Below are 19,643 nucleotides of genomic sequence, written 5' to 3'. Positions count from 1 at the left end.
CAAGCTCGATGGTTCCTAGTCCCTCCAGCTGTCGTCCGCTTCTTCTCCTTCCCTGGGTTCCTTTCAGTCTTCCTATGGCAACAGTTTTATCCAGAAAGGAGGAAATAATCGTATTATGAAGAGAATCATGTCGGAGAATAATTTCCTAAAGTTCCTGGAAACCTTCATAAAACAGATGGTGGACACAATTTTCAGACGCACTAAGCGGAAGGAAATCGGAAGTGAGTCGAAAGCGCGGCTGTTTTGAGCCTAAAGTAGGTTTCAGCTGGGAGATGGATCGGTACTTGCTGCTGGTGACCTGGGGTGAAGGAAAGTTTCCATCGACGGCCAGTGAGGAGGTAGAGCATGGGCCAGAGGTGTCGTCGATTGACGGTGCTGAGAAACAACCTGGTGAGCGCGGGGTTTAGAAAGGGCGGGAACGGGTGGCCGGGAGGTTCATTTGTGTGGAAATGTCCCCAGAAGCTGTGACTGTCCGGGATAGATCTAATGAGAGCTGAAAACACACCACCTTCGTGAGAAGGTCGGTACAAACCTGTATGCAAGATCCACACCCCAAAATTCAGGGCAGAGTAAAAATGTAACTGCTTGAACCCCCCATGCCTTAGTCTTGGAGTTTTGTGCTCGGGAAAGTATGCTTCCAGTAAATGTTTACGCCTCCGTTGTTCCACCTGCAGGTGGTACAGAAAGCAACAAGACAGATAAGGCTCTTGCTGAACCAGAGCCCATAGTCTAATGGGAGGTGACATCTCACGCGTAATCTAAGTTTAAAAAGCAAATGATGTTTATAGGATTTTAACAGATCGTGTTGCCTTTTAGTGCTCCTGTGGAGACTGTATTGCGTTGTACCTGTTTTCATCAAGCAGATCTTTTGAGGAGGAAATAGATGTGATTGTGTAAAAGTTGTCATTACAGTTGACATGACAGTTGTCATGATAACTGAGGGAATTTTTGATTTGTGCTAATTGGCATGCAGAAACCAAGAAATTTTCCTATAGTCTCTGCTTGCTTTGTTTACCATATCAAAACTTGAATAGATCTTGATCAGCGTATATGTAGTTATTTTCTGTACACCATACCAGTCTCCAGAGTCTATGATGGTGAAGTTGGAATGGGTCTATGTTATGTAACTTTGGGGCCCATTGAGTCAGACTATATTTGCTTTTCAGACTTAACAGCAGCAAATGTTTATCGCCTCCTAAAAAGAAGTATTAGCGCTTCAGTCAACCCAGATAACAGTACTTTCCCTGGTAAGTATAACACAACCCCTCATTTCTCTGGAGCAGAATTTGGGAATGAGTTTAATTAACATGATCATTGAGAAGCACAAGAAATACTGTTGATTTTGCAAAAGGAACTGGAATACAGAGATGACTTAAGAGTCTACAAAACTGCGAAAGACATTACTTTCTCTTCTTGATAAATCATACATGTCATAAAGTTGTTAGGAAGATTACTCTAGTTTCCCAACTTGGATTTTACTCCCTTTATAAAATGTTCTTACCCATCTTTAGATATATAAAATATAAGGTAATGTGGCCTCATAAGAAAGATTTTATCCTGGTTAAAACTACATTATTAATGCCCCCAAATGACTTTTTAACATTTCTTTTTCTGTCTTTACTTTAGAATGTAGGGTCTAGCTAGAGATGGATGGTAGAGTCATTGAGCTGTAGATGTCACTTGAAGCCATGAGAAAGAAGAGATTGCTTATCAATACTGGGATCAACAGAAAATCTAAAACAATCTCAATATTTAAAGGAGCTAACACCTGTTTTTAAAAGACTGAGAAGGAGCATTCGGAGACATAGCCACATGATGCACAGATTTTAAGGAAAAAGCAGTTAAATGGGTCATCTTTGATTCTTTTGTTTTACTCTTCTGCTGAGAGGTCAAGTGACAACAAAACTAAAAATGCTTAGATTTAGTAAACTCAGTTATTGGTGACCATGGTGAGTGTAGTTTCAATAGCATTTTGGACATCAAACAAAACACAACAAAAAACCACCTTGAAATGTATCTGGAGGAGAGTAGGAAAGTTGATAAGCTAATGCAGAAAGTCAAGTAGAGGCGGAAGATTTCTCCATTAAGACAAAGTTATAGTAGTCACTGAAAAAGCAAAGTAAATTTAAAAGGACCTTATTTGAAAAAAAAACACATTAATTTGAGAAATAATTGCACTTAAATGCTAGTGAGAGGATTGAAATGGGTTGAAATAAGCGGGGCCAGGCTCTCAGGCGATTGAGGTCAGTGCCTCTTGTGTATTTAGGGGAGAAATGATCAGAGACCAAATGGCGCACAGATGGAGTTGCATGTTTCCTGAAAGGTGTGATGCTACTGGCTTCTGTTTTTCCTATGGAAACAGGAGGTGAAGTCTCCTGCTGAGATTATGGGAGCCTGGTGGTGATAGGCACTTAGCATCTTACCCAGCTTCCATGATTAAACCTCACCAGATTTCCCCTCCCTTGTTTGAGTCTGGTTTCTGTAACCAGCTCTGAATCCTTCATGTTCCTCTGGTAGGTGTCCTTGGGGGCGGCTTTAATGTCATGTCTGCCTTGCATTTTCCAGGCAGAGCATCTTTCTGTAGCCAGGCTGAGCCAAGCTGCATGGTCTTCGGGAAGAGATGTTTTCCCTGATAACTTTATGGTTTTGGGTTCCTCACTGGTAATAGAGTAGGTGTATTTTTCAGTATCTTTATAGTTGATTTGCATGTGTTTAAAATGATGATTTAAATAATATGGATTTTGTGCTGCAACGAACTAATGCAAAGTGTTTTGTAATTTTGCTCTTGAAACATTGTTCTGCTTGAAATTTTAGCAGACACTGTAGATTGACTGATCTTGGAGAACTGTAGAATGTTTACAAATCCCATCACTTTTTAAGTATGTGTATTGTGCCATCAGTATATGTGCTGTAATAAGTGTGACTTTGTTTTTAAGCCTGTTCAGTGGGCGGCATTCCTGACTCCAAGAAGTGGTTTTTTGCGGTGCAGGCCTTGTGTGGCTTTTACCAGGTAATTGCTACTGGCCAATGCCTTTGCTTCCACAGTGAATTCTGTGCATCTGTTGTTTTAATGCAGTCTTTCGGTTTATAGTTTTGTAGCTCTGATTGGCAAGAGATACATTTTGATGCAGAAAGAGATAAGATTGAAGATGTTCTTCAAGCAAATATTGAAGAGTGCGTGAGTGCCCTTGGGTGCTTGGCAGAAGAAGACAGCAGCAGCAGGGAGTCCCTGTCCTTGGCCGAGTACGCACGTATCCTTTTCACACCATTTTCCACGTGTTTAGCTTCTGAGAATTCTGTTCAGCCAGGAAAGTGAAGTTCTCATGTTTTAGCAACTTTAGTAAGGGAATTTTATTAACTGAAAATTTTAACGCTTCATTTTGGAAGAAATTAGGCAATTTGGGTCTGTCATCTGAGTTCCTGATGCTTTTTGTTTGTCCTTCTGGGACTGAGGATTGAACTCGGGACCTTGTCCTTTCGAGGCAGGCGATGCTCCACTGATCTAAATCCTCATCGAGGTCTTTCATCTGAATAGAGTTCTTTAAAAGGAACAGATACCTGAAAGTGTTTTCTGTCTTCAGTTTACATTATGAGAATTGTAAGATGGTATTTTAATTGATACGCCACTTACTTGAAGGTAAATTTTGACTGATAGTGTATTTTAAAGCGTAAGCAGAAATGTTATTAAGTTAATAGCATTCAAACAGAAGTGTTATTTTCCTATGAGGCTGAAAGTCTGATTTTTGTAATTGTGTGGTGCTCCAGCCTTTCATACACTTTTCAGGATGCACACATAACTTGAGGCTGGAGGGTGGAGCTCACCATTTTGAACTGCAGCACAGGGATAACCCAGGGGACAACTTGTGCTTGTTTTCTCTTTCTAAGACACCCCATCTCCAACTCATGGCTCATACCTCTCTTTTTCTCCATCCTCATGACCCATGACAGGACTGCTTTTGTTTTATTTTACATTTCTGCAGCGCATCTGTAGCTTGCACAGGCTTTAAACATTCCCATTGCCGGTTTCCAGACTGTCATTTGTACCGTTCACAGGAAGGCATCATCAGGCCGGGAAAGCAGCAGTCCGTAGAGTGACTTCAGGCCAGCCACATGACTCTGGGCCTCTCTCCTGTTGCCCAAGCAGTTTTGAGGTTCTTTTAGATGTTTCCTAACATGTCCTTCATCTCAAATCCTACAAATCCATGTTTCTCCACCACATCAAAAGATGACAGGCCAAGCTGGGGTTTAGCTCAGTGGTTCCACTGCCTGCCTTGCAAGCACAAGGACCCGTGTTCAATCCCCGGAACCAAAAAAAAAAAAAAAAAAAAAAAAAAAAGATGATAAGTATAAAACTTCTGGTAAGTGACTGACTTAGTAATAATCTCCACAAGGGGGAGCCTGAAAACTGTACTTTACACACAATGCCTTCTTTATTTTTTTTTTAAACAATATCAGTTTATAGTAAAGGATTTAATTATCACAGGGATAAACATCTTCGTTGGGTTTTAAAGCATCTGAAGAGGACATTGTACTCTCCCATCAAGACTTAAATGTAAATTAAAGAAAACCAGTATGCTTTCTTTATTAAACACTTACTTAGCAAAAGCTGACTTTGAAGGATCAGAAAACGTTTGGTCTGTTCATCGCATCTGTTTGTGGCAACCGGCTGCAGGCAGGTTTGATCCTAGCCTCTGCCCATTCTAGTCCGTGCTTCAGTGGCGACAGCAGCGCAGTCGTGGGGTGGATGCAGCCATGCGCCTGCTGCGCTGACTCACAGGCCACCCTCACCTGCTGTGACCGCCCCTTAGGCACACATGGGTTGTTCCTCTTCTCTTTCAGGCTGTATGAAGAATCTGCTGAAAATCTGCATCAGTTATCAGACAAACTTCCTGCTCCTGGTAATATTTTGACTATTTTTGATAATTTGTGCCTTTTTCGTATACTTTTTTTTTTAATGACTGATGAATTTAGTCTTTGTGCTAATATTCTTACTTCTCATCTTGAAATTCAAGATGAAAACTATGTACCAGTTCCCCAAGATGATTATAATTATAATGCTTCACATCTGTATATTAATAAAAATGATTTAATTGAAGTTTATATCAAATGTACTGTACTATGAAGTATGTTACTAAGAAATTACAGTGCTTTTCTTTTCTTTTTTTTATTTACAGAATACTTTATTAGTTTCTGTAATCAAACCCACGTAGATATGACCTTACATATTTAATACAGTGCATTACCCCTGTACAAATGGAAAAAAAAATTAACATTTCTAGACCAATATGGCTGTCCATTTCTGTACAATGCCAACTCAACACAGTAAATTGGGATAACTTTTTCCAAAGTTGACAGCACAGTTAAAGTTTCCAAAATATTTATATTTATATAAAAAGACCAATAATAGCAGTATGTTATGCATCAATAGCAGCAACAGCTTTCCAGGTTCTGCAGTCATCTGAACAAAATTATAGACATTCAACACACTCCATTAAAAAGACAAAAACAAAAAAACAAAGAAAAGAATAATACCCAGAAAACAGCAAACTTCTGTTGCTGTTGTCGAACCTGGCACCATTTTTTTTAGCATCTTAATCATCATCTGGAAAGAGAACATTCTAGAGTAATATCATTAAAAATAGCTCTGATAAAGCACGGTCCCTACTACATATCATAAAGCAGGTACAAGGTATTTTACATTCAAAGAGGTATGATATAGTATCGTCCTACATCTATAATACTAGAATCAGTTTTGGTTTGAAATTTACTTTGTCTGCAAATAAGATTGCTACCCTTGCTTTTTTCTGGGCACCTGTCACATGGAGATTTGTTTTCCATCCTTTCACTTTCAGTCTATGGGCTTCTTTTTACAGTGCTTTTATTTTCTAAACAAAATTGGTTTCTTATTTTCTAAGCAAAATTCAGAATTTAGAAAATTAAATATTCATGTTATTTAATTATTACTGAAAAGCAATCATACCACTAACATTTTTTTTCAGAATATTTTCTATATATAGAACACTAATCCTATAAACCACTCTTGGGAAAGCAGCTTTTGTAAACTGGATCATTCGGATCATGTTCTTTCCTGGAAAAGCTGATGGACGCATTGTCAAGTGGAATGTTGAGAGAAGCTCTTTGCTCAGCACTTTTTTGTAGCACCATTTTTTTTCCTAAAATGCAAAGCATATTTTGTGAAATACTGTATCGTGGTATTCTTAACACTGTTTTTGTCGTAAGCTAACCTTCCTTTGTGTTAACCAAGTCAGTGTCCCCTAAAGTTTGGAGTGGCTTGGCCCTCAGACCCTCCTGAAGGGCTTCCTTTTCTGACCATCCTCATGAGAGAAGGTCACTTACTAAGCAGGTCTTAGTCGTGCCTGATGCGTGGCCGTGCAGTACTAGGAGCTGGGTGTCAGTGACCAGTGAGGCGAGGGTGCCCACCCCAGACTCTGCCAGTCACAGCATTGTCCAGGCCTGGTACTCAAGAAGGTCATGTTTTAGTGCAAAAAGTCCCACCCAGAAGTAACTGGATGTATCAATAGGTAAACATATAGATCAGCGATGGCAAACCTTTGAGCAACGAGTGCCCGAACTGCAGCCCCAAACCTACTTCTTTATCACAAAGCACCAGCGCTGCAGTTAAACCTGAACATTGAGGTCTTAGTTTAGAAAAAACAACTCCTTAACATCTTTTGCCTTAAAACAAAAACAGATAACACCATGCCATAGGTTCGCCACCACCAATGTAAATTCTTCTTGCTGGTGCTGGTGATTGAACCCAGGCCCTGTGCATGCCAATCCTGCGCTCTTCTGAGCTACACCAACAGCCCTGCGTTTCATAAATGAAGTGTGTCAGGTTGGAAATAGGCATCAAAGTATTATACAGTTGCTATTTTGGAAAATTAAAGGACTTTAATTATCACATTTTTACTTGGCTTCTCTTTCGTTTTGATTTTTCTAGTCCTTTGGTAAATTTATAATTTCAGGAAAATTAAACTGATGCCAAGTCAGTCTTATTTCTCAGAATCCAATGATGTTGTCAGTATTAGCGGTTTTGCTGAGTGTTTTGCTGTCCGTTAAAGAGAAATAATTTACTTGAGCATGGCAATTTTATACTAATTCATCCCTTTTTGGATAACAGAATTAAGTGTAGAGAAATAAAATGCAATTGCAAAGATTTTTTTTTCCTCTGCTGAGAATAACAATAGCATTGATTATCTGCAGACCAGCATGTATAATTAACCATGGCTGCCGAAGCAGCTAATTATGATAAACTTCATTGTTTTCTAGCGTGTGCCAACTATTCCAGATAACATGGCTTTAAATTAAAAAACGAACATTTAGACTTTAAAAAGCTGTTTGCAGAATTAATGACAGAAAACTTCCCAAACAGAGGGGAAGAATTTGACATTCAGATAACTGAGGCATATAGGACCCCAACTAGCTACAATCAAAAAAAAAAAAAACCTACACCTAGACATATAATAATCAAGATCCCAGAAACCCAACAGAAGAACAAAATACTACAAGCAGTAAGAGAAAAGAAACAAATCACATACAAAGGAAAGCCCATCAGAATCACAGCAGACTTTTCAATACAAACCCTTGGGGCAAGGAGAGCCTGGAATGAGATATTTCAAGTACTAAAAGAGAACAACCTCCAACCTAGACTGATGTATCCAGCAAAAGTCTCTTTCAAAATGGATGGGGAAATAAGACACTTCCACGACAAAGAACACCTGAGAAACTACATGAATACCAAACCAGCACTACAAGGAATTCTAAACAAGATCCTAGAAAAAGACAATGAAGGCAACAACACCATGAGGCCCAACAGAGCAAATCAAATAGGCAAGGCAAGAAATTAAAAGGAGAAGGTGAAAAAGTAAAAAGAGTCGACAAAAGGCCAATAACATGTCAATAATAAGTCAGTACATATCAGTTATAAGCAGCAATGTCAATGGCCTCAACTCACCAATCAAGAGAAATAGACTGGCAAAATGGAATAAGAAGCAAAGTCCAACAATATGTTGTATACAAGAAACACACCTAGTGCAAAAAGAAGCCCATAGACTGAAACTGAAACGATAGAAAACAATTCTCCATGTGACAGGAGCCCAGAAAAAAACAGGGGTAGCAATCTTATTTGCAGACAAAGTAAATTTCAAACCAAAACTGAATCTAGTATTATTGATGTAGGACAGTACTGTATCATACCTCTGTGAATGTAAAATATCTAGTACCTGCTTTATGATACATAGTAGGGACTATGCTTTATCAGAGCTATATTTAATGATATTACTCTAGAATGTTCCCTTTCCAGATGATGATTAAGAGGCTAATAGAAAAAATGATGCCAGGTACTACAACAGCAACAGAAGTTTGCTGTTTTCTGGATATTATTCTTTTCTTTTTTCTTTTTTTTTTTTTTTAATGAAATGTGCTGAATGTTTATAACTTTGTTCAGATGACTGCAGAACCTGGAAAAGCTGTTGCTGCTATCAATGCGTAACATGCTATTATTAGTCTTTTTATATAAATATGTATATATGCATATATATATAAATTGAATTTTGGGAAACTTTAATGGTGCTGCCAACTTTGGAAAAATCATCCCAATTTACTGTGTTGAGTTGGCATTGTACAGAAATGGACAACCATATTGGTCTAGAAATGTTAATTTATTTTTATTTTCCATGTGTACAGGGGTAACACATCGTACTAAATATGTAAGGTCATATCTACGTGGGTTTGATTACAGAAACTAATAAAGTATTCTCTAAATAATGAAAAAAAGAATAAGATAAGTCTATAAGAGCGGGAAGCAATTTAAATATGTTCAGGGACCATTTTTATCTCGAGAATTAAGGATTATTTTAATGTTACATCATTGCCTTTTCTCTTTTACTTTCCTTTTTAGTTTTATTTTAGGATTCCCTATTTTTAATGTTCATACAGAGATTTCTTTAACTGAAATACCGAGTAGTTTCTTTGGTGTGAAAAGCTATAATATAGTACACAGGATCCTAATGAGATAATTAATAATGTGAAATAGGAAGTAAAGGGCTAAAGAGGTAGGGAAAGGGGGAAGGGTGGGGGAAATGTAATAAGGGAAAGGAAAAAATATGAAAAACTGAAAATATGGAAATAAAGTGTTTGTAAATGGGGAAGGGAGGAGGGGGTGAAGGGAGGGCAGGGACAAGGGGAAAAAATGAGAATCAAGACCTAGTATGTAAAGGTACATAATCTCAATGATGAATGTAATTGTATTGTATACCTAGATTGTACCAATAAACTCAATAAAAAGAAAAAAAAAAGACGAACATTTAAAACTTTGAACTTCTGAAGATTTATATTGTTTTGCGGAATCTCAGAAATTAAAGTGAAAATACTCCTTTCTGTTCTAAGTAAACCTAAAATTCAAATGTTAAGGTAGTAGTTTAAGACCCTTCGAATCTGACATATTTTAAGAACTACAGCTATTGTTTTCCTCTTCCTAGGTAGAGCAATGACAGACATAATACTATTGCCCTCTGACAGAGATCCTCCTAAATTGAAAGACTGTTTACCTGCTATTGGAGCATTAAAACATCTGAGAGAATGGCATTCAGCAAAAATTACCATAGCAGGAAATCACTATGAAACGTAAGCTTTGGTCACGATTATTGTTTTTGTTGTCCAGACACGCTACCCCATTCTCCCCCTCCATTCTTAATAGAATCAGCATTTGAAAGTTATTTTAAAGTGACAAAGTAAAAATTTATGTCATTCTGTGGTTGGAGACCTGTGTGTCGAGAAGAATGTGGTTTTTCTTATTTCAGATTCCCCAGAAGCTTTGAGTTTGTAGTAAATATTATTCATTGTGATTTAGAACTATTCTGAACATGGATTGTCAGCCTCACTGTGTGCTTATAAATGGCTCAGATTATTCAGGGAGCAGAGAGACGAGCACCACAGATAATGAGGTTATGCTGGATTTAAAATGTCACGTCTGCTTTTCATGTTGTGTGCCACTACAGAAATAAAACACACTGTTGTGTTTTGTGATATCTCAGTAGGAATCGATTGTACGTATCAGTTGTGGTTCTTAAGTGGTATTTAATTGGGTTTACTAACTCCGCGACTCTTCATCGGCCGAGCATTCACTAAGCTCTGGCTTCCCCCTGCGCACCAGTGGCGTGAGGGAGCTGGAGCGGAAGCCCGGGTTCTGCGCGACGGTGCCTGGACGCTCGTGGTCTGGTCGTCTGCGCTGAGCACTGTCGCAGAGCCCCACACGTCCTGTGACAAGGGGCGGCCGCTCAGTCTGTGGACGTCCGCCTCCTTTAAGCTGAGAGTTAGAGCCAGTCTGTCCCCACCCTCGGCCCTAAGGAGGACCACTGAGTTTGTGGGGTGGGCAGTAAGTCCACGTGTGGCCGCTGCGTGCATTCCCGCGACCTTAGTTACAAACAAAAACAGCGACCTGAATTTTGCCTTTTAGACTTGTAGTTAAACTGTAACCATTCCACATAAGTAAAATATAACTGTGTAATTTCACTTTTTTTTTAAAACAGAAGCTGTCAGAAGATTGCAGAATACCTTTCTGCTAATGTTGTCTCTTCCGAAGAGCTCAGAAATGTGATTGACTCAAAGGAATTATGGAGGGGAAAGATTCAGATATGGGAAAGGAAGGTAAATGGATTTCTCAGTTATCACAGCGTACAGAGCAGGCATCTCAGCTTTACCGCAGAGTTGAAGCAAATCGTCACGTAAATGTACGCTAGCCGAATGTTCTGCGCTAGCCGAATGTTCTGCGCTAGCACTGTGAGAATATTCTGAAGTAACACAATTGTGCGATATCTGTGCCGATGTAATGGTCCATTTGCTACACATTACTCGGAGCACTTCATATGTGACTAGTTCAACTGATGAACTGAATTTTTACTTTATTTGATTTTAATTAGATTCAGTTTAAATAGTCACTGGTTATATTTTAGGCAGTACAGCTCTAGAATGTAATACTTTTGGACAACTTGGCATTAGTTGCTTTATTACATGTGAGATTTACTGCAGAAAAATAGCTTAGGACAGTTTACTACCACTTGGCTTCCTACCAATTAGCTCTCTAATTTTGAATATTTTTAAACCTAGCTTAGACCCCAGTTTTCTCTGCCATAAAATGATCTCTTACTATGAGTGTGTTCAGTGGTTTTTGTGTACATTTTGAAAGAAGCATCTGTTACATATGCTTGTAGGTAGGCACAGTGTCTGAGCGCTCACTCAGGTGACCCGGGAACCTGCACTGGCCCTTGGATCCCTCCACGGTGGTTTTGCACAGCTCACTGTGCCTTTGTCCTCCGTCATTTCCTTCTGGCTTCCCAAACCCTCCAGGAGGAAGTGGGAGCCAGTGTGCTGGGTCTGTCTCATTGGTCTGCATATTGCTCACCTTAATCTGAGGAATGGTAAACTGCAGATTGAACTTTGTGGCAAGTTATTTTTGTTTTTTGTTTTCTCTTTGTATCTTTGCAGTACTGGGGATCGAATCGAGGACCATTTGCACTAAGCTACACCCCCAGACCATTTCATGTGCTTTATTTTTAGACAGGTTATCACTGAGTCACGGAGTTGCCCGGGCTGGGCTTGAACTTGAACTTGTGATCCTCCTGCCCAGGCCTCCCAGGGTGCTGGGAGCCACACCTGGCTGCCAAGTGGTTTTACTAGAAAAAAACCACACAGCCACGTGGAAGAGTGGAAAGTATGGTTAGCTAGCCTTGCTTGTGTGTACATTTTCTGAAACTGGGTGCTTATAAATAGGCAGATAATGACAGAGTTCTTTTTTATGTGATTCTTTTATTCCTTTTAAACAAATTAAATATCTAAAAATCCACAGCATGCATTAAAACTTGAACTCACTTTTTTAGTGGAGAATATCTCTGCACTAAGAGGCCTTATAGTGACTAAGGACGTAGATTCTGGAGTTCTGTGCCTGCATTTAAATCCAGCTCTTTCTTTGCTCCAGTTCTGAGTGACACGGCAGGGCAGGAATAGTTCCAGCTCATCAGTTTTTATGAGAATTAATTTATTCAGAGTACAAAGAACCAATCAGTAAGCGTTTAGCTGCTGTTGTTGCTGCCACTGTCACCGCTGTGGGCCCCTCTGCTGTGACCTCTGTGATTTATGTTCTCCACAGCAGCGTACGTGTGAGGCACCATACTAAGTATCCAGCGGTGAATAAGATAGTTTCTGTCTTTGCATAACTCAAAGACTGGCAGAAAGGCAGATATTGAACAAGTGCATGCAAAGGAAGGTGTTGGGTCCTGTGGTGGCATAGAATGAGCTCAGAGCGCTCTCGCTGGCTAATGAAGGGGCAAGGGTGCGCTTCATGAAAAATTGGCGCGTGCTTTGCAGTAGGCTGTGTGCCCTGGAGGAAGAGCTGCCCTGTGAGCTGAGGAATCACAAATAAGTTTACACATGAGTTTCCTCTCAACTTTTACATTGCAATAAAGAAGATGTTCTAACCTTTATGACTTCGTGCTGCCTGAAACTGTGTTCTCTTGGATTCATTTCAGTTTGGATTTCAAGTTAGTTTTCCTGAATTTTGTTTAAAGGGAGTCACACCTAAGAATTTTAGTGCGCCTACTCTAAGTACTTGCTTTCTTGCCAAAAAGATAATACCATCAAAGGATAAGGATATTTTGCCAAAGGTAATTATATGTCTAACTTCTTTATTTTGCATTTGTGAATATTGTTGTTACTATAAAATGTTTGAGTCTTGGATCCTGAGGTGCACTGAAGTATGTTCACATGCATAATTCCTCTACTTCTGATACTAATTAAGTGCCTGAGTTATTCTGTTATCAGGGTTAAATGCTGAAATTTCGTCTTTTGACACAGTGATCTGAACTTTGACTCTGTAGAGGGCTGAAATGACCTTGGTTTTGGATTTTACATGTGACGCGTGTAAGACACAGTCTGGAGGGAGTACGATGGAGCGGAAAGAGGATGAGTTTCTGTGGTAGCAAGACCTAGGTTTGAAACTTGACCCTGTCACCTTTTATGTACTGGATGCAACCAATGCATTTGTGCCGTGGGACCAGTGATAACACACTTCTCTTACAAAGCTACTGTGCAGAACAAGTGAGGGTAGGAGAAGAGCATCTGACACAGGGCCTGGCACATGCTTAACTTGTAGTGTGAGAAATGTTGACTCTCATATCGGATCTTCTGTATACTGGTTTCTTCTGTATACTGATTATAAATATAATTGTTAGAAAAGGTTGTAGCAGCCTCTCTTTAGAGCTGGAAAATAAATAAAAAAGGGATTTATACAGAAGCACTGTAGAAATCCACTCTAAGAGACCTGACATAAGAATTTGCACGACATAGTGGTGTTGAAGTTACAAGGATGTGAATTGACAGTTAATATTTTCTGATTGAATGCTGGTACAAAAGCATAATTTCTAATGAGAACTCATTTCCCAATATTGTTTAGCATTGCTTACTTGAAATAGCTTACTATGGCTATCTTTCACAGGAATTTTGAATTCTTTTTTTTATTAATTTTATTGATACATGTTAGATATACAATATAATGACATTCATCATTGGAAATTTGTACCTTTACATAACCTACCTTGGTTCTTTTCCCCACCCTATTCCCCTGCTTAAATTCTTAAGATTAAAATCATAAAATTAACTTTTCTTCTTGGGTTGTAAAACATTCAAGCGTGATAATGTTTCTGATTTTTTGATACTATTGAGGGTAATCTTAGTTACAGCCTCTTTGAGAAATGGTAGTCTACCCTCCATATATATGACATGTTGTGTGCCTGTGTGTATGTTCTGTGTACCACACAATGCAAGGAATCAAATTATCTGTCCCACTCCACCCCATACCGGGGATCGAACTCGGGACCTTGCGCTTGCAAGGCAGGCAGCGGAACCACTGAGCTAAATCCCCAGCCCCAAATTATCTGCTTTCTGCAGATATAAATCTATTGTTTTTTTTCCTTTGCTCTTCTTGTAAGGCACTTTACCTCCAACTAGTGCAATAAGTCTCCTTTACTTGCCCAGTCTGATTTAGTCTAAAGCTCTCTCAGAGAAATACTGAACATTTGTTTTCTGAGTGACACTTTCTCTGTTAATTAGCACTTGTTGGCTGTACTCTTCTACTTTCTTCAGTCTTTTCTCCAGTTTTTTTTCCTTTAAATCTCAGTCAATCACTCAGCTCAAGCTCATGCTGCTATATCTTTTTTTCCTCTTTTCCAGTCCTAAATTTCGGGCTACATGCAGAGGTAATTTGCTGACTTGTTTCTTCAGCACTGTAGCCTCTTGGATCACCTGTCTTGTCTTGTTAAAGAGAAAAAGTTGAGTACTCTTATTCACTGTTGCTCGCCTCTTTCTGTGCTTATTTTCTCCTATTACAGCTCTTTCTGATTACTAAAAAATCTCTGTGTCTGTCAACTCTGAAAGACAGAATTGAAGTGGAAGAAATTCTTGCCTATTATGGGAGGATTACATGCTGGCTTGCAGAATGGGTGGAGTTGCATTCTAAGAACCATTTTAAAGTTTTAAACTCATAATCACTAAGTTGTTTGCTTTCATTTCATGTGAAGTGTTCACAGTTATAAATTCTTTTCCAGGTTTTCCATTATTATGGCCCTGCTCTACAGTTTGTGCAGATGATAAAATTATCAGATCTACCTTCTTGCTACGTGTCAGACATCGAATTCGAGTTGTATCCTTCCCTTTCTGTGTCACGTTAGATTTTATTTCCTGTGTCAGGTAGCGTGTTCTGGCATTGGCAGATCAACGATCATGTGAGGTATACACGTATCCTTGTGTGTGTTCAGGTTTTAATGCGAATGCACAAGTGGGACACCTCGTTGTTAAAATTGCTGGGGATGTAAGTCGTAGCTTTTTCCATATCCTGGATCTTCTGCTTTTCCCATCAGAGATCGTTCTCCCTAGGAAAGCACCTTTCATTTCATTCTGTACTTACCGAGTATTTGCTGTGGCAGGGTTGTGGGAGTAAGGAAGTGTTGGGGCCTCGTGTTGGTACAGTTACAGTGCTCTCTGATGGCAGAGTCTAGATCTGCCCTCGCCCTTGTGCAGTGTCCTCTGGGCTCCCTTCTTACCCTGTCAGACATCCCTGTGCACACAGCTTAGGTGTGTTTGTGACCCTCACTGGCCTTTCATTTTGTGTGTTCTCCAGGACTTCTGTGTCTTTCTCATTATGTTTCTTTGGAGGAAGTCTGTGAATGCAGAACAGGGTAGCACAGTAGGTGCTCAGTGGGCGGCACAGAATGGACAGCCTTTTATTACATCAGCCCAATCCAAATGTTCATTATTTTCTTCTTTTGGATCCTTTTCAGTAGAAGAGATGGCATTTATGAAGGTTTCTGTGAACCTCACCCACCTGAAAACTGTTTGTCTGGTATCACTTAAAAATTGTTTTTGTTTTTTGTCTTTGGTCAGGAGATGGTTGGTTTGGGGGGATGTTGCTAGGAGACTAGGCAGAGAGCCTTTTTAGATTGGTCAAACCCTGAAAGACCTGTTCCATGATGAGGAGTTAACTTGTGTGTTAAAGATGGTGAGGAACCGGGGCAGGACCATACGACCTACTGAAAAGCAGATTTTAAATGATGCGGGTAAGATTTTGTCGGCTTGCAGAGCTTGAACTAAAGCAGTGGCGTTTGGAATGGAGGTCCAGGAAGTGGTAGGGATGTAGAACCCACAGGCACTGTGACGTGCAGGCAACATGACAAGGCTGCCTGAGTGTAGGTGAATCCCTGTGCCCTGACTGAGACAGGGTAGGACAGGGCAGGTTTCAGAGGAAGAGGTCAAGCTCAGGGCAAGGGTAGTAGTTTGCAGAGTAATACACAATGGGCAGTTTTAAATTTGTTATCCAGTCTGCATCCCTGATTAGTACTGTGCAGCCACACGCTCCCAGAGGTAGAATTGTGGGAGGTCCTTCCCATTGTATCCTATTAGCAGTCCTGGGTTTCTCTCACTTTATCTGTTAGCAGCGTTCAGGTGGAAGATAGGAGCCATTGGATGTGTTTGTCTCATATTGGATATTTGCTTTAGACCAGGGGTTTTCATACTTTCCTGGAAGCTTGGAGAACAATCTGGGCGATAGAGGGGAAACTGAGTCTAGTGGGCGTGGGTCTAGTCCCGCCCACCTTAGCAGAGCAGCACCTTTTCCCCCCCTCCAAACGCGGGCTTATGGTTGGGTCAACCTCACTGCAGAAAGCTCTGCATCAAAGAATCGTGGAGAGAGCTGTTTTCATGGTTCCAGCCCACATTTTAAATGGTTTTCAATTAACATTCAGTATACTTGCCATTGCCCCAGTTTCAAGAAAGTTCTACGCCTTGCAAAACAAAACAAAATAAAATCAGTACTACCTCAAGCACTGTATTTATGCTTCTAAAATAGGCAGAGACTTCCTGGTTTTGCTACCTCTTTCAAGGTAGAGAAGAGGGGAAAACTTGGAATTTGTGGGAAAAAAAATGATGCATATACTCCTGAAATGTTCTGTATTCTCCTGCTGTCCATAGGGTTAATATACAAGCACTAGTTTCCTAATGTATCTTTTAATATATATGTGTGCTATCACATATATCTACAAATATTCAGCATTTATTTTTTTGTATCAGGGATTGAACTCGGGACCTTGCACTTGCGATGCAGGTAACAGAACCACTGAGCTAAATCCCCAGCCCCAACATATTCTAAACTCTTAAGAAAATACATGTTAAGAGCCAGGTGTGGTGGCACATGCCTATGATCCCAGCACTGAGGAGGCTGGGGCAGGAGAATTGGCAAATTCGAGGCCAGGGTGGAACATAGTGAGTTAAAGACCAGCCTATACTCCATAGTGAGACTGTATTTGAGAAATCCAAAAACAAAAGAAAATGTATCTAAGAAATTTGCAGAAACACACCTAAGAACAGAACATTTCATATAAAGAGAAATTTTTTGACTGACTAGAAATGAAATACTAACTCTTGCATTTTATATGCAAAAGTTTTACAAATATCTTATTGTGGTAGTTTATAGTAGTGATAATCAGAAAAATAATTTTTAGGGAAACAAGTAATTGTTAATTCCTGAGTTGTTTTTCATTAAATGAATTTAGTCAACTTGTGGAAAATTGAGAAAATCAAGCTCAGGGAGTAGATGATTTCCTGTTTCCTCTACGGTGGTTTCTTTAATTCCTTAGTACAGAGGGCTAACAGAAAACAGCAGCAGGCAGAGCTCCACAGTGCTGCTGGAGCAGATTTCTTCTCTGTGTGGCAAGGTAAGGCTTTGTTGGAGTGACATTTTTGTATTTAATATTGAAAAATGTGTAAGAAAATGAATATAGTGCATTAATCTGTTTTTGTTTGATAAGTTTGATTCTTTAATGTCATATAATTTGACTTTGGACTAATTCTGGGCTTTTTGCAATAAAGTGCTTTGCAGACAAATTGACTTTGATTTTAGAACGTTCTCAGAAATAAGTTGTATAACTGGTAAGGGCTTTAAAATTTTAGAACACTGTGGTGGTTAATCTTGGTGATTAACTTGATTAGTTTGAAAAGCTGTAGAAAATTACTGATGTACACTTCTAGATGTTTGGGGTGGGTCCTGCAGGCATGACCTCGGGATCATGGTCCCTGACCTTCCCGGCTGGCTTTTCCTCTACTTCCTGGCTTCTGTGAGGTGAGCAGCTTTCCTCCACCGCACCTTTCCACCATGGTGGTTCTGCCTTGGGGCCAGGTTACCATGGACTGCAACCGTAGAAGCCATAAGCCCACATCAGCCTCTCCTCCTTTCATTTGCAGGTGTCAGGTATATTTGTTCGACCTATGAAATGTTTACTAGTGCAAACACATTATTTTTAAGCTGTTCTTTCAATTCTGTGGGAAGGCATTCATATGTTTGCGTTATCATTTCACAATAGAACAGAGAAAAACAAAATGTTTCTAAAGTTTTGCTGAATTATTTGTAAGTTTACAATTTTTCCTCATAAGTATAATTATGCTTAGAAGATTTGTAGCTATTTTAATAATTTTTGTATTTATAATGATATAAAATTGATATATTTTTACTTTTCTAAACTAGAATTCTAGGTGGAATTGTGTATCCAAAGTCAAATAGAGTTTTTAGTAAGAAAAATAAATGCATTCTTTCTGGTTATTTAACTATTGTGTTTCTGTGAAAATAATTTTAATGCACTCTATTGACCATATTTATATAACATTTTCTTATTATTTTTACAACAAATAGACGACTAGCAAACACTCCTGAGAGGAGAAAATGATTAATATAGTTGTAGCAGCTTCATTCAACATGCAAAAATCAAATCTCAGTTATAATTCCAATGGAAGGTTGATATAATAAAGGAAGAACAGTTTTGGCCTTAAGATGCTTGATTCTATGATAATTTAAAATTTTGGTTTCAAGCCTTGTTTTCTCATAAGTTTAATAACATTTTTTTTTTTTTTCAGTACCGGGGATTGAACTCAGGTCCTTGTGCTTGCAAGGCAGGCCACCGAACTGCTGAGCTAAATCCCCGGCCCTCAAAGTACTTATTTGATAAATTGGCCCTTGACTTAATATTTGTAGTAAAAATCAAGATAAATAACTATAAATATTTAATAACAAAGTATAACATGTTCATTAATTTATCTAGTTATTGGTGATGGTCAACAGTAATTCTAGAAGAAAAATTGAAAAAACATTTTTTTTTGTACCAGGGATCTAGCCTGGTCTATTTGGTCTGTTTTCAGTTTGCTGTGTTAGATTGTGGTTTTTATTTCTTCTCAGACCACGACTGTAAATTGTTAGAACACACTCTGTCAGTAAGCAATACATAAATGGGGTCATGTAAGTTTCTTAATGCAGCAAAAGAGATAATATTTACAGAAATATTATGTAAATTAGAGAATAAATCTCTAAATTTGAAGCAGTTTGTTTTTCTTTTATATTGGGTTACAATTTATCTTTCACATTTTTGAAAAAAATTTAGTTTTGAACTGCATGCTTATTTCTTAGAATAATTCCTTTGCTTTGTAACTCGGTTTTCTCTCTTTTTTGACTTCCGGCTGTGTGGCAGTGACTTGTTTTGCTTGCTTAGCGGCTGAGGCAGTCGGGTGGAGAAGGCCCCTCCTTGAACAAGCTCCCGGGAGCTTAAGCTCTAGTGATGTGACCCTCAGCAAGTGTTTGAGCTTTGAGTAGTTTGCTTTCTTTCTGTTCCCCAGAGAGACAGTAAAGCTCTCTTCTCAGATTAGGAAAAGATGAGGTAGGGCTGTAAGGAGTGGGATGTCCACTTCTCCTCTGGTGTCTGCACATCCACATACTTCAGTGAGGGATTTGCAGAACTGTTAAAATGATTTTCATGGTGACTTCCTGTTAGGCAGGAGCCACTGAAATGATTGAATCTCAGGTTTGAAGATGCTGTTGGGCCTTTCAATTCTGGAGACAGAACGATAGCCTCCGGCCTGCACGGGTTGCCTGGTGATTAGTGTGAGGGTGAGAACGAGTGATCAGAATCTAAACTGAGCTGTGCCAGAAACGCAGATGCCTTCATGTGGGCTGCCTTTGACGCGTCTGAAATAGGGAGCGAGCGGTAGCTGGGACCCGATGGGGTGCATTCCCATTACCACCTTGTCAGACGTGT

General features: G+C 39.3%; 1 protein-coding gene across 2 annotated transcripts in view; it reads left to right on the top strand.

Moving 5' to 3' along the window:
• The first annotated feature begins 23 nt into the window (after window positions 1-23).
• Mtbp (MDM2 binding protein) overlaps window positions 24-19,643 on the top strand; it is a 67,329-nt gene continuing 47,709 nt past the window's right edge. The window contains exons 1-10 of one of the 2 annotated variants that reach the window (XM_033759852.1): window positions 24-390; window positions 1,167-1,247; window positions 2,937-3,010; window positions 3,092-3,243; window positions 4,840-4,898; window positions 9,501-9,645; window positions 10,551-10,668; window positions 12,546-12,680; window positions 14,619-14,713; window positions 17,207-17,279. In XM_033759852.1, the coding sequence (XP_033615743.1) occupies window positions 273-390; window positions 1,167-1,247; window positions 2,937-3,010; window positions 3,092-3,243; window positions 4,840-4,898; window positions 9,501-9,645; window positions 10,551-10,668; window positions 12,546-12,680; window positions 14,619-14,713; window positions 17,207-17,279 (1,050 nt within the window). In that variant the 5' untranslated portion in view covers window positions 24-272. The remainder of the gene's footprint in view (window positions 391-1,166; window positions 1,248-2,936; window positions 3,011-3,091; window positions 3,244-4,839; window positions 4,899-9,500; window positions 9,646-10,550; window positions 10,669-12,545; window positions 12,681-14,618; window positions 14,714-17,206; window positions 17,280-19,643) is intronic. The other variant, XM_033759853.1, reaches the window with a different exon arrangement.

The sequence above is a fragment of the Fukomys damarensis genome, unplaced genomic scaffold (genome assembly GCF_012274545.1).
Source record: "Fukomys damarensis isolate Sample0158 unplaced genomic scaffold, DMR_v1.0_HiC HiC_scaffold_5, whole genome shotgun sequence".
Lineage (NCBI taxonomy): Eukaryota > Metazoa > Chordata > Mammalia > Rodentia > Bathyergidae > Fukomys > Fukomys damarensis.
The sequence above is the reverse complement of the archived record's forward strand: the minus strand, read 5'-3'. Positions and strand labels throughout refer to the sequence as shown.